The following is a 14,430-nucleotide window of genomic DNA, read 5'->3' as shown; positions in this document are numbered from 1 at the left end:
AGCAGAGAAAGCAGCAATTTGCATATATTAAGGTGGATGTTGAGGCTGCAAAATTGTCAACATCCTACTAGTTACCATTTCAAAAGCATTCATCACCCCTATCTCTTATCTGGATACTGCAGCTCTGAAAGGAGTCGCTGGAGGCTGGTCCTAGGAACATGATGTGGCAAAAATAAAGCCAAATGCTGCAAGGGAATAAGATGAGTGGACGTTTTCCGCCTTAAGGAAGTCAACTTACGAATTTCTAAGGAAAGGGGATTGAATGCTTTTCTAACTTCTTAAAGAAAACCACCACTAGTCTGGCATGGTGTGTCTGTATGCGGGCTCTGACACGACGCAGCTTTGGAGGTTAACTGGCAGGACCGTAGAAAACACTCCTCGGACAGCATGTAAGGGTTTAGCAAATATTTATTTCTTTAGCATCTAAGTTGAACTAAACAGAAATTGTACATAACGATAGAGGCGAAGGATGCAGGGCAGATCCACACCATAGTCGGAGAGACGCACGGGCAATGGTGTTTGGACCTTCCTGCTAGATGGTCTCACGGCTTACATCGGTGACAAGAACTAAGAAAGCACATGCTGTTTTGGACCCAGGCAAATAAAAGGGAGGCAGAAAGGCAAGACCGCCCCCGCCCCGCCCCAATATAGTACTCTAGCTTGTAACTAAGCCATTTAAACATAAACAAAACACATTGAATCTTAACGAAAGCCAAAATTTAACGCTCTCTTCCCAAGAAAAAAAAAAAAATATCAGCTTAAATAACACACTACAATCAAAACGGTGTTCGTGGAAAGTCTATTATTTATAACTGAGTCAAAGGCAACAGTTGTCGGCCTGAAAAATGAGCACTGTTCTTGAAAAAGTAACTCAGATGCGATGCTCTGCTGTAAGAACGAGAACACGGGCTCCTGATCATCAGCACGGCTGTAGCGCTCTGTCCTGGGGGCTCAAGCATCTACCCCAGCCCCAGCGGTTTTCTTAGTGTATCCGGCAGGCTGAAGACCACTCATTTTTAAGGACAACAGCTGCTGTGTTTGCTTCATGCTTAACACCAACACGCAGAACTATTACTGTATTTTACAAATTTTACAAATGTTCAGAGTCGCTATGAAGATTTACAAAGCCCCACACCCTATAGCAAATATTAAACACTCAATAAAGACATCCTAAGCGTGTAACTAATTTGGGCAAAGAAAAACCTCTAAAGTATATACAGAACTGCCATTTACTAAACAGGCAAAGACTTTCTATTCCCTTTTTCCCCCTAAAGCTCTTCTTAGTGTTTATTTCCATTTGAATCCCTGTTTCTCCAAGTTAATAGCTTTGCACTGAAATATTCAGCAATAAACACAAAGGGAAAAAAAAGCAATGTAGAATGTTAGACAAAGAAGAGACCTCACAATTTCTGAAGCAAAACCTCTTCAAGTTGCAATCCTCCTCGCTAACAAATCCGCATCTCTAGCTCAGTAGGGGTGACGAAGGACTGAAAGAGGAGATGTACACTGTTTTCTATCATGGCTCGTTCTATTCCCAGGACCTCTCCCTTCACAGAGGAGAACACAGCGGAGGTCCGAAGAAGCATGAGACGATCCTACATGGAGGTGCTTCTTTGAATCTGGGATGGGTGGTTACTGTTTGTCCCTAGAGGGCAGGATTTCTCTTCCCCAGCTCTATCTATGACTGGGGAAAATGTGGTGGGTCAGGCAGACTCTTAATTCCTCCTTGTCTTGCAGGTAGCTAAAGGTGGAGAGACTGAGCAAATGGGAAAAAGTGTATAGATATGAAAATTCAGTGCTCTCTCTAAATCGTGGACTTGAGTCCTCTAAAATTTTTCAGGCTTTTCTCAAATTAACATTTTAAAAAGCTCCCCCTCTTACTAGTCATCTCACTTTACTTAAACAGCTTCAAGGCATATTTAATTCTTAAGACTTATATCATAAAAATGTTATTCTCCGTCTTATCTCTTCAGTTAGCAAATATCTGAGCTCACGACTGAGATCACTGTTACCAACTGCTTGTGCATGTCTCAGGATTAAAACAGCAACAACGAACACAGGCACTGTCTGCCTTACTTAACAAAAAGATTTGAATACAAGAGAAAAAGTCCTGCTTTCCCTTTTCTTGGATAATGGAAGAATATTTTCAATAAATTGTGCTTTATTGACTTTTCTGTTCACTTTGAGTGTTTCAGACATAAACTTTGCTAAAGACCCTGTGATCCGTGGTTATGGTTCTCTCTCTCCACATTGGGCAGGATTTTACTGATAAATATGCTGTTTTCAGTTAATTTTGGTGGGCAGCAATGACCTCCAGTGGATTCATGGGCAAACAGCAACTGGGTTTTTCAGAGAATGTTAATTTTCAAAATATTTTACCCTTTAGACCTTCTGGAGCTTGGTGGCTTAACAAATGAACTTTTTAAAAACATTTGTGTGTTTCTTAATTTTCGAATGAAATTGCAAGCCATTACATCAACACTTGAACTTTCTTAATTATGTACCCCATAAGCAAACTTTGAAAATTGAACTGAATATTTAAAGTTAACATTTAAATAAATATTCATAATTGTTTTCATGTGTAATTCACTTGCTTTTAATTTTTATTTAAATGAGAAATCTCAACAAAATTTCATAATTTAGAAAAGTAATCGCTAACTAAAAAGGAGAAGGAAAGACATCAAGAAATAAGCATTCTCAGAAATAAAAACTTTTGATACTACTTATAAAGGGAAAAGTGCTCTAGGCATCTCGATAGTTAAGTGAACTCATGAAACAATTTTCTTATTAACATAAAATAGGAAAATTTGATATCCGAGAGCAAACTCTTTTAACATTTTAAAAATAGTAAACGTATGTTTCTGGAGTATCTTTTATATTTTAGGGAAGATCATTTAGAAGTCATAAAATTTAAGTTTTAATAGAGCTTCGGTGCTGTTATCTTCATTTTTGGCTTGTGAGGTAATAAGTTATTCATAAACACATTATCTCCACCTTAAAGCATGACATAAAGACATTTTTATAAGGTTTCATTTCTGAAAATGGACAAGATGTATTAACAAACTGCTTTCTAATCTTCACTGGACAATCTGTGAAAAGAGAAAAAAGATAATAAACTTTTTCTACCACAAGAGGGCAGCAAAAACATTTTCCAGTTAGACGTCTAACTGTAACTTCATCTTTTTTTTGGCTTTTTTTTTTTTTTTAAATAAGTTACCTTAACTTCATTCTTTATGCAGTGGAGTGAAATTGAAAGGACGTGTTTTCATCATGAAACGTAACTGTAGTGAATGGGGTTGAATGAATGTTTTATGAAGGGCACGAGCCTCAAGGTGACCACAATTTTTCTTTCATGATTTACAATAATTACAACACACCTGCTTCATAAAACACATAGGTTAGATACTAAGACAAGAATTCTTAAAAAGTACAGACAGTTCATATGAGAACGTTAAAGTATTTGATATTCTGAATTCAGAAAGATTAAAATATATATTTTCATTTTTTCCATGCTTATTAAAATCTCTAATTTTTCATCCATATTCCAATAATCCTAAGTCGTCCAAGGGTAAAATAATAATTGCCAAGGAAAAGAAGCCAAGTACTCAAAACTACAGCTATGGTCACTTTTTGGTAAATATAGTGGGAAGCCACCGAGGAATATGCTTGTTTAGAAAAATTAGTGAATTATACGAGATTTTTAACCAGTCAAATGAGTATGTAGAATAATTTATCATAATACCTTCACAGTCACTTCTGCGTTACAGAAATGTTTTAAGCTATACCAAGAGGCTGAATGGTTTCTCTTCGCCGTCGCGGCTGTGCTTCGGTTTCGGGGAAGCCAGTCGCCGGTTTCACCCCATCAGGAGTCCAGCGTGTGTCTGGGCAGGCGGTAGTGCTCGGCTTTGGCACGCAGCTTCTTTTCCTGTGGGTTGGCGTATTTCCACTTGGAAGGCGACATTTTAAGCTTTCTCCTCTTCTTGTCCGTGCACCATACCTTTTCACAGTATTCTTCCACTCTCTGGAAGTTGCTATAACCGATCAGCTGCAAGAATTCCTTGTACCAGGGTTTTGCCCCATGTGGGACGCTACTCTGGGCAGGACAGGGCGTCTTGTGAGGCCCGTCCTCCTCATAGTCTTTGTGAAACATCTCCTCTACTCTCTCCTCTTCCACTACCTCCAGGATAATTTTACGGACGGTATGGACAAAACCGTGCTCTACTGTCTGGCAAAAATAGGTCCCAGCGTCCATTCTGCGCACCCTGAGGAAGAGTAAACCGAGGTCCATCTTAACCACTCTGTCGTCTGTCTTCACCTGCAAGAACAAGAACATTAATGGCACTGGAGTATATCCAGGAGAGAACACCAACCTGTAAACCCTTTCACTATCTATCTTGAATCCTTTTAAATTTTTGTTCTCCCATGATGAAATCCTGAGTCATAGATGCATCTGAGTGAGCGAGCAAGCGAGGACAAATTAAATCAGGTGTGTGTATGTTGAGCTTATTTACATTTGAGATCATTTCATATTGATGATTTTGAGGTCATTTCACATCAATATTGTTAAGAGCAGAATGAGAGAGGTTTCTCCCCAATGCTTTCAATGAATCATTAGAAAAAACCATCTAGCTCAGTATAGCACTCAAAGTCAGAGTGAAACGAAGATCTGTTAAGTGCATTTAACTTTTTCTTAGCAGACAGCAAAAACGCCATTTTTCACACTATTAGTTGAGTGGTTCTTACTCCTTCCAGATCATAAAGACCAGTGTCTCTATAAGGACCTCTGTTAAGAGATCAGGGATACCTTCAATCTTGAAGAAAGAAAAAAAAAATCACCCATTCATTAATGAAGTGAACATTCCTTCTATTTCGACAAGGCTTTCTATTTAAGAGAGACTTAAAAATAAGCAAGAAAAATTCATAATCTCCTCTGAAGAATCTTACCCTCCAGTAAATATTAAGATTGCACATAACCAGTGCTCAAATATCTTTTTACGTCTGTGAAATAATGAATTATGCACATTACTTCTATGAATAAATACAATTCAAGGTAAGAAGCGCACAGTAAGGCTTTTGATAAATACGGCTCATATGATAAACAGTGAGTCTGATTTGACATCAGACAAAGCTAGATTCAAACACCGGCACCGGTGTCTACTAATTGTGCGATCTAGGGCATTTACATATATTCTCTTAGTTTTCTTCATAAAAATGGAGACAAGCCTACTGGCACTTGAACGACTGTTGTGAAATTTAAATAAAATAACTTCAGTGAGAACTTTGCACAGTGCTACCAGTACTTACCTCGCCCTTTCCTATATACAGCCCTCCAGCTAAAAACAAACTGGGACGTGTTTTCGGAGGGCCTAGGATCACACCCTGGGGGCTACAAAGGTGAGTCCCACTAGACTGGCTAACTTCGCCCTTGAGAATACAAAATGAAAGCGATATTCACCTTTGCCGATGATATAAAAGCGGCCGACTAAGCACCACAACCGCGCTGGCAGTCAAGGCCGTGAAGGCAAGCATGCTGCGGTCCCGGGGGCAGGTCCTGGTGGGCCTGCTGGGTCCAGCTCTCCCGAGCCCTAATCAGATCTGGCATGTCTGGAGTTGCAGCGTGTGCTACACAGGAGTGCATGTAATTACAGAATTTGTGAATCGTGGCAAACGGCACTGGCGGGGTAGTAAGAGAATGCATCTCACGCAGGCAGGTTAAGATAAATTATGAGGCTCTCAGAGGGTTTTTTCCCAGCCATGTAGGGTAAATTAATTACTCAGCATCTTCAGAGCGACACAGTTGAAGGGGCTCCACAAATCCTTGACAGGGGCTTCCCTTGACTTGGCAGGACCCTTGACTTTTCAGAGTACTAGAGCCATTAACTCAAGAAGTTCGCTCGTGAGGAAGCAGGAAGAGCAGTCAAACCCAAACCATCGTCACTGCATCAAACAACCGCTTATCTGCTGACAGGTCTTGCTGACAAGGCATCCCGGACACGTGTCACAGACAGGAACTCAAAGGACTTGGTGTCCCTGCTCATGTTCACCACCACTTTCTCTGTAAACTTATCACGTCTTGGATGATTCTGATTCTGAAGCTCAGCCTCGATTGTTTTCTAAACCCGTGGCTCCATGTGACATAGAGGGACCCACCTCCTAAAACCTTTTTTTCCCCGTCTGGTACACGCCATTTTACTGTTCTGGTTCTCTTCTTGGTCTCTTCCGTAGATTTCTCCTTCCCTCTAAGGCACAATCCTCCACCCTTCCCTGATCTCATGTTTTACTTGCATTCATTTGGTAACTTCTATTTCCATTTCAATCAGCTTCCCTAAGAGGGTGTATCTTACACAGAGATCATCCATTGTTCTGTGTTGCTGTTAATTACAAACACTGACCGAAACTTACGTGATCCTTCATTATTTACAATCTAGCGTCTCTCCTTACAAACTGCACTCCCCCCTTATGAACTTCCATATTCCTGACAATTAGATTATTCTTCTTCTAGTCCCTCTATCCTCATGTGTTGTTCTACTTCTTACTCGTTATTACGCTCTCATATCCACTACATCACAAATTCCCATCAGCATTTCTTCTGTGCTGATGGTGGGAAACATTCATTCCATTTCACTATTTTCCCACAATGTTAGATTCTCATACTTTGTGACTGATTCTTCGACCTTACCTCATGGTAGACTCCTCCCAAATCTTCCTTCTTTTTTTGTCTGCTATTATGCCCAGCTTGATTCTGTTTCACGACCTAGACTGTTGTACCTGTCTGGAGAGACTTCCCTATTGCTGGTTCCATATTGGAAAAGGCTGAATTAAAACAGTATCTCTTCAAATGTGCTTCCCTCACAGCCCTGTAAGGGTGTCCTGCTGCCCTTATTACCATCATGTCACCTGCTAACCTTTGTCAACTGAGCAAGCAACATTACCTGCAAAAAACCCCAAGTCCTTCAAATATTTTTCTTTCGACTGATACCTCTCCCCCTTTCTTTCAATAAATTGGTACTATTTTACTCTGCTTCTCCTTTTGTCATGCTCCTTTATCTAGATTCTATTGCTTGCCCAAGCAGGTAAGAAGTGTTCAGTTAACCAGATCCTGCCTTTCTAAATCCGTACCCCCAAATAGCATACTCTAGTGCTTCTCATAGGGTTGGGAGAATAGGTACATTTCTGGATGGAGATAAATGAGTATTCTGTAAAGTCTTCTTAGATTATTGTGTTTAATTTTCATGATAATCATGTAAATTAATAAGCTATATTTGGGATCATGGGGAAGATCAACTTCATTGTTAGTATTGGTTTTTACCATAGACTCTGAACCATTTTCAAAGCTTTAACGGTTTCCAGCTGCTAAGAACAAAGATGGATGTAGTATGTTAATGATACATTCCAGCCAAATGAAAACCAAACATCATCCCTATGCAGTAATGTACATAAAAAGTTTTGAAGTCACTTGTATAGAGTGGTAGGGGGACTGAGTCAGCACATGGCACCAAATGCTGCAGGCAGATGTTTCATACACATGTGTACATGGATGTGGTAATCTGTGTTCCATGTTATGTTCATGCAGATGCCTTATTTCAGTGCAAAAAATTATCACATTAAATAAAGATTTAAATGATGCATAGACTTGTTTGTATCTTATTTGTAAATTTGTTTCTATATTTGAATGAAAATTACAGGCATAAAGAATGCATTCCTTGTTTCATTCTTGTGAACATTTCACAAATATTTTAAGACAAGTCGCACTAGCAGCCTAAGACACTGTTTCAGTTTCAAGGGCAGATGGTGGGGACAGCCTGAACAAATACCAGAGTCAAGTCTTCCTTTTCAGATCTCCTTCCTTTCCTGGTCCCTTGTATTGCCACTTTCCCTCTCACTTACATGGCTTATTTTGGTCCTTATTCTTCCTTATTCTTCCTTTCTGTTAGTGAACTCCTTTCTACGGGGTCCACCAAACCATTTTTAAGAAATTTCTTTCCAAGCTTACACTTTCACTTCTTAATGAATACTTTCTTTTCAGCCCTAAAGATCTCTTTTTCTTCTTCTTCTTTTTAATAACTCAATAGCATCCACATTTGTAGCACACAGCTGGTATTTATATTTCTTGTCAAATAATTTTGCTATGCAAGTTTCATCTCTTTAACTGTAAGTTTCGTTAAGAGCAAAGGCCTATCTTTTAATTATACTGAGTATTCCATAGTGAGTAGAGTGCTCAGTGAAAATGAGAACATATTAATTTGTTCAGAGTGGACAAGAATGCAAGGCCATGGGGTATCCCAATAAAGGTACGTCTAGAAGTTATTCACCTTTTGTATGTAAATCCAGTAATGATTTGAACAGGGTGGAAGCGAGCATGATTTCAGGAGCTGTCAGTAACTACTGAAAGGGCTAGGCTTCACAGATACATAAGGAAAAGCATTTCTAGGACACTGTCTTCACCTGGAAAGAATCTGCATACAAACACCCTCACTGAATAAGGTCCTCTGTTTTCTCCCTACTATTCTTCCCTTTGGAGGGAAAATAAGAAAATATGAAACTCATCTAGCATAGTTTCTGGCATATACCAACCAGTTTATGAAAATGTTTTAAAATAAAACAAAAGGCAAAAATGAAAATAAACACAAATCCTTGGCCACTGGGTTAGTAGTGCTTCCCCCCTCCCCCCCAAGCAGGTATTTCTTTCAAACTCAGAAACCCAATTTGAGAAATACTGCATTGTGTGTATATGCAGTCCAGACGAGTTCAAAGACATGGAAGCATGACAATTCCAATGGGAACTGTCCTCCATCAATTATTTGCATGTTAGAGATAGCGTCTGTCTCAGAATGTAGGTTTCCCTTCCTGGTTACAGTGAGTTAGAAATTTCAGTAATAAAAGACGTTTTAACTCCGAAATCTGGATGGCCGTACACTACATACGTTAAATCACCTTGAAAGTTAAATGTATCTTCCGTAGTCTATGAATACCTAAAAATAAAAGTGACTTAGAAATTTGTATTTGAAGTCCTTCCATGATTTAATCTTTCCACTTTAGTCCACATGGGCGCCTTGAGCAGCAAATCTTGATTACACAATTGTTTTCATCAGCTGTGCTTTCCCTACGTCTGCAGACCCGATTTCCTTGGTCAAGAAGATGATACATAATACATCACTTTATCAAATATTCTTACAGGCAATCTACAAAAATACAGCATTTCTTACTGAAAATGGTTTTAATATTCTGAGTTATAGAGATTGATTCAGTATGTTTTGTAATGTCAAATAAAAAAAAAAAAAGTAATTGAACAAAGAACCAGCACATCTGGAAGCTGGTCAGGAAGAAGCAGTGATTTCCATGTGCATCAACCATCTGGGTCCATGCTTGCTTTTCATAGGAAAAGGAAAGACGTAGGCCTTGAACTGGTTTCTTTCAGAATATATTTAACACTTAAATTAGTTTTAGTCAAGCAATAAAGACCAACAATTTATATATTTATCTGGCCTACCTTCAGCACACACAAAAAATCGTTTGACTTCCAGAAAATGTATCATACATAACAGCATAAAAGTAAAAATCTTTTTATAAAAGCACTTTTCAATGTGAACGTGCTTTATGATCGAGATGAATGCCCAATGGGAACAGGGTGAATTACTTAAGAGCTCACTTAGGGAAGCCTATTACACTATATAGAAAGAATTCAAGTTGTATATATACTTCAGATTAATTAAAGATCCAAAAGTGGAAAACCTTTTTCTAATACAAGAAGATGCTGAGAAGAAAGTTATTATAAATAATAACTCAAAATCATACTGTGAAAAAATGTTATATTGAGAAACATCAACTATATCAAAGAGGAAATTTGGAACATTTACATTCAAGAACAAACTAATACTAGAAGATGTAAAGAACTCTTGAAAGTCAAGAAAACAAAAAATAAAAGAGAAAAATCAGGAAAAAATATCAATAGGTAAGTAAATCAGAAAAGGAGAAACCCAAATGTCTAATAAGTATGCAAGTTAATGTTCAATCTTACTAGCAATTTTAGAAATACAAATGTAAACAAGACACCACCTTCTACCAGCAAGACAGCCAAAATTAGGAAATACCAAACACTGGTGAGAATATGGAAAAATGGGAACCCATATAAACCACTTTGAGAGCACAGATGTTGCCAAAATTCTGAAAAGCGAGCTGACAAAATTGCAGAAATGAAGGATGTCACAAGATAAGAACGCAGAGATTTGCATTCAGATCTGTAAGAGGTTACTTGAAGAGATGATCATTAAAGATGTGGTAGTGGGAATTAATGACACTCTTGGTTCACTCTGAGGAGGATGGAGCAATCAAGAGCAATGAATCCATGCCATGGGATGCTAAGTTGCAGTCAGGAACAATGAAATAGACACACGCACAGCCACAGTGATGAACCATAAAAACGCAGTGTTGAATTATAAAGAGAAGCAGAAGAAGATCTAGAACTCAACAGATTTATCTTTGCAGCTCATGCGTCCTCAAAATGTTATATACTTGTTCAATACAGTACAGATGATGCAGCATTGGACTTACTCCAGTCATCACAGTGCATGCATACGGGGAAGCAAAGATGAAAGTGGAGAAAGGTGGTCCAGGAAAAATGAAGTCAAACAAGAAAGGAGATTTGTGCGAACCCATTATGACGACGTGCTGTGAACTAAGTAATATGCCTATAATGATTATCTTGGCTTGGCAACCAATAAACTGATCTGTTCAAGCTCTAGTATCCCATTAATCATAGGATTTTAGAAATAATGCTGCAAAATACACAAACAGCTACGTAAGGGTCATGTTTTATTTAAAATTTCCATAGCAAAGACAACCAGGATTATCAGGATAAAGGGAAAATAAGAGGAGGGGATGAAAGAAAGATAATGTTTGAACACAAAAATGCATACCATAAGGTACTGAACAACTACTATATTTGGAGTACAAGGTCAACACTAAATTATCTAGTGACTGAAAGAAAGAGGAAAGCATGCTAAATTCTAAGGCCCAAATGACTCTAATGTATATTTAAAAAAAATTATTCCTTATCGCAGGGAATATAGCCAATGATACTGTAATCGCCTTGTCTGGTGACAGAGGGCAGCTACACTTGTGGTGAGCACAGCATAGTGTCTACAGAAGTTGAATCACTATGCTGTACACCTGAAAATAATGTAACATGATGTGTCGACTACACTCAAAAAAAATTATTGTAATAAAAATAAAGTTACTCTTTATGACAAGCATATCTAACCCTGGCACTGAAGCTGAGGGGGAAAAAAAATCTCTTCTGTGTTTTCATAAAATGATACAGGCAACCTAACAATCGCACTACACTAAGTACACTTTCTTAAGGTCACATCTCAAGGTCAAGACAAGATGCCCAAGTACAGTTCAATATGAGCTAGTCCCTCTAGATGAGGGACTAACACCACGTGGTATGGATACACAGTTCTGTGTGGATACATATTCATGCAGAAGTACAGTTTTTTATTATCTATAAGACTGTAGGAACTATAATTTATCCTGGAATAAAGGGAATTAAAGAGTGAAGGGAATTCACATTTTTGATACTACTGAATGTCCACCATGTGTCTGACACTGGGCTTGCGGAGTTGCCACGTTACTTTGTTTACAATCAGATTGCCCAGCGTGATCTTAGTGGGATAAAACACAGGTCTGTATCTGATTCCACAGACCTGGAAATGCATATTTAATTTTCAAAGATGGTCAGTATTCTCTTGGAAAATTAACCAAAGAGAGTTCTATCTAAATGACTAGATCCACTTCCCACTTCTATTCTTATGACCAAAACATTGCTCTGTATTTTCCACTTACAGGAACTGTGAGGGAAAAAAATGAAATTAATGGGCTATACTGCTAATTATTCCAGAACTAAAATATGGGGCAAATGACATTAAAAACATATGCTTGTCAAGATGGAAAATGTAAATTATGAATACCTACTTGTAAAGAACTGTTCGTTTAGAAAAGATGAGTGGAGTTTTTTAAAGGCTGAAATAGAAACATCGAAAGTACTAAGCAGATGTTTCAAATGAGGCAGAGTTCATGCACTTCATGTTATGACAACAAGAAAAACAAATAATATCCATGTGGAGCAAACCTCATGCTTTCAGTACATGTGTATAAAGACAATATTGTAAACTTCTGGCTGTCATTGATCCCTTAGGCTTCCTGTCATGGGTTAGCATTGGGAAGGTCAAGAAAATACAGGTCATCTAGCAAACAACATGGTAGAATAAGGATGAGATTTTATTTCGTAATTCTCCTAGCTTTGATGACATAATAAATCTGCAACATGAAGAGATGTAACTTATATACTCCATTTTTCTCTTGCTTTTACAAGAGAAGCTGTCTCCACAATGCATTGAGAATCATCAATAAAATTATGTTTTATGTAAAACTGTACAAATTCTGCATGGATGCAATGAACTCTGAGTTATCTGGAAGGCACTGCTGATTGATAAGTTAACCATGCTTCTTAGATTTCTCAACAGTATTTAAATGACTTTGATGAATTCATCCTACTTAGTAGGTGGTCTGAGAGCAGAGTTGAAAGTGACAACTTCTGGCATCCAGTTAAAAAAGAATTAAGAGACTGGGTTGAAATTGAAGTCTTAGAGTTTTGATGTCAACTTACATTCTCTCTAGGATTTTCTATGATAAACAAGCACATCTGTGCATTTAAGCAGTCTATACAATGCATACAATCAGCTATTTTAAACTGAGATACTTTAAGACACACAAGCACACACAAAAATATTGTCCCTTAAATAAAGAATCCACAATGGAAAGATCAATGAGGATCAAGGGGAAAACGAAACTTCCATGCTACCAAAGGCTAAAGTGTGATGCTGGTCTTATGGACTAGCAACTTGCTCGCCTGCTTATATCACTTTGGAGAATATTTTATGTTTTTTGGGATTGCCCCCCAATTTTCGCACTGGGGATTTGCGAATGTTAATTCAACTCCTTCCTGGAACTGAACCTTGTTTACAGTGTCTTTGGGATACACGTTGGTTTTGTCAGTAAAGGACTAAAGAATTAAGTCCAAAAGAACACACTCTAAGAAACTATTCATATTGCTTGGGTTTACTGAAAACTCATTCCAATGAAATTATAATGCTCAGCACAAAGTGAGGGCTTGGTTATTCATGAAAAATTTTTTTTTCCTTCCAAAATACAGAGATATTTTTCACAATACCACTCATTTAATAAAGCTTCACTCTACCTTAAATCAGAGGCCAACAAGCTTCCTGTAGAGAGCCATACAGTAAAGGTTTTTGGCTTGGCAGGTCATACGGTCTCTCTTACAACTACTCAACTTTGTGGTTATAGGATGGAAACATCCACAGACGCTAGGTAAACAAATGGGCGTGGCAGTTTTCAAGTAAAATTTTATTTACAAAAGAGGTGGAGGGCCAGATTTGGCCTTCAAGCTGTAGTCTGCCAACTTCTGCTTTAAATCATTGTTAGGTTCAATGAAATACTCTATTTTCAGGTTAAAACATATACTCCAAACTCACAACATTCAAAATGGGTATTATAATTAAGATAAATAGTTATTTACTAATCTTCTGAGTAGCTTGAAGAAACTACGGTTTTCTTTACCATGATAAGTAAGAAGTACACACAGTGAACTAAGAAACATTTAAATCCAAGCAATAAATACACATGTACATTTTCCCTCATTTACTTGAGTTTTAAAATGTAGTTCTTCTGCATTTTGGAGAAAGAGAAATGCAGAGAGAAATACTTCAATCATCCAACCAAGTGTCCGAACAAGTATGAATTCCTTTCCTTTGGATGTTACTCAAGATTAAACTTTTGCTATTTTGGAAGCTTATAAATTCAAGTACATGGAATGGAGAATTCATAAACTAGGGTGTATCACTTTAGGTGATTTAGTTATGTTTATAACAGTTTTGTCCTCTGCAATCACAAAAACATAATTTATATATCCTATGTAGATAAGGAAGATTTGAACTGGTATTCTAAATTTAAATAATTATAGATAAGGAATTTGGAACAGCTAAGTTGGATTTTGTGTTTGAAATCTTCTTCCTCATCCACATTCATAAAATCTTTTTCTTTTTTCCCAATTCAGACAATGAGGGGTTTTTTTCTTCCTTCTTGAAACTCACCCCTTTTGTCTATAACTAGGATCTCTCTCATAAGCTCTTTATCTTGTTTCATCAGTTAGCTGTACATTCTCCTCTTGATGGCTTCTTGCTTCAACTTGTCTATAAACATGACTAAGTCGCCTTTTTTCTTAAGTCAAAAAACCCCACAAGCTTTCTCTAGTCTTATCTCCCTCTGTTGACCTCTCTTTCTCATTCAAACCTTTAGGTAAAACACACTACACTAGCTGTTTCTAATTCCCCATAGCCTCATTCATCACTT

At 37.8% G+C, this 14,430-nt stretch overlaps 1 protein-coding gene across 1 annotated transcript in view; it reads right to left on the bottom strand.

Annotated features, from left to right (window-relative positions):
* Window positions 1-390: 390 nt before the first annotated feature.
* The window catches only part of SEMA3E (semaphorin 3E), a 251,646-nt gene continuing 237,606 nt past the window's right edge, over window positions 391-14,430 (bottom strand). Inside the window, exon 17 of the mRNA XM_008686187.2 lies at window positions 391-4,315. Coding sequence (XP_008684409.1) covers window positions 3,863-4,315 — 453 coding nt within the window. The 3' untranslated portion in view covers window positions 391-3,862. The remainder of the gene's footprint in view (window positions 4,316-14,430) is intronic.

Source organism: Ursus maritimus, unplaced genomic scaffold, assembly GCF_017311325.1.
Source record: "Ursus maritimus isolate PB19 unplaced genomic scaffold, ASM1731132v1 scaffold_3, whole genome shotgun sequence".
NCBI lineage: Eukaryota > Metazoa > Chordata > Mammalia > Carnivora > Ursidae > Ursus > Ursus maritimus.
Note: the sequence above shows the minus strand (reverse complement) of the source record. Positions and strands in the feature narration are given on the sequence as shown.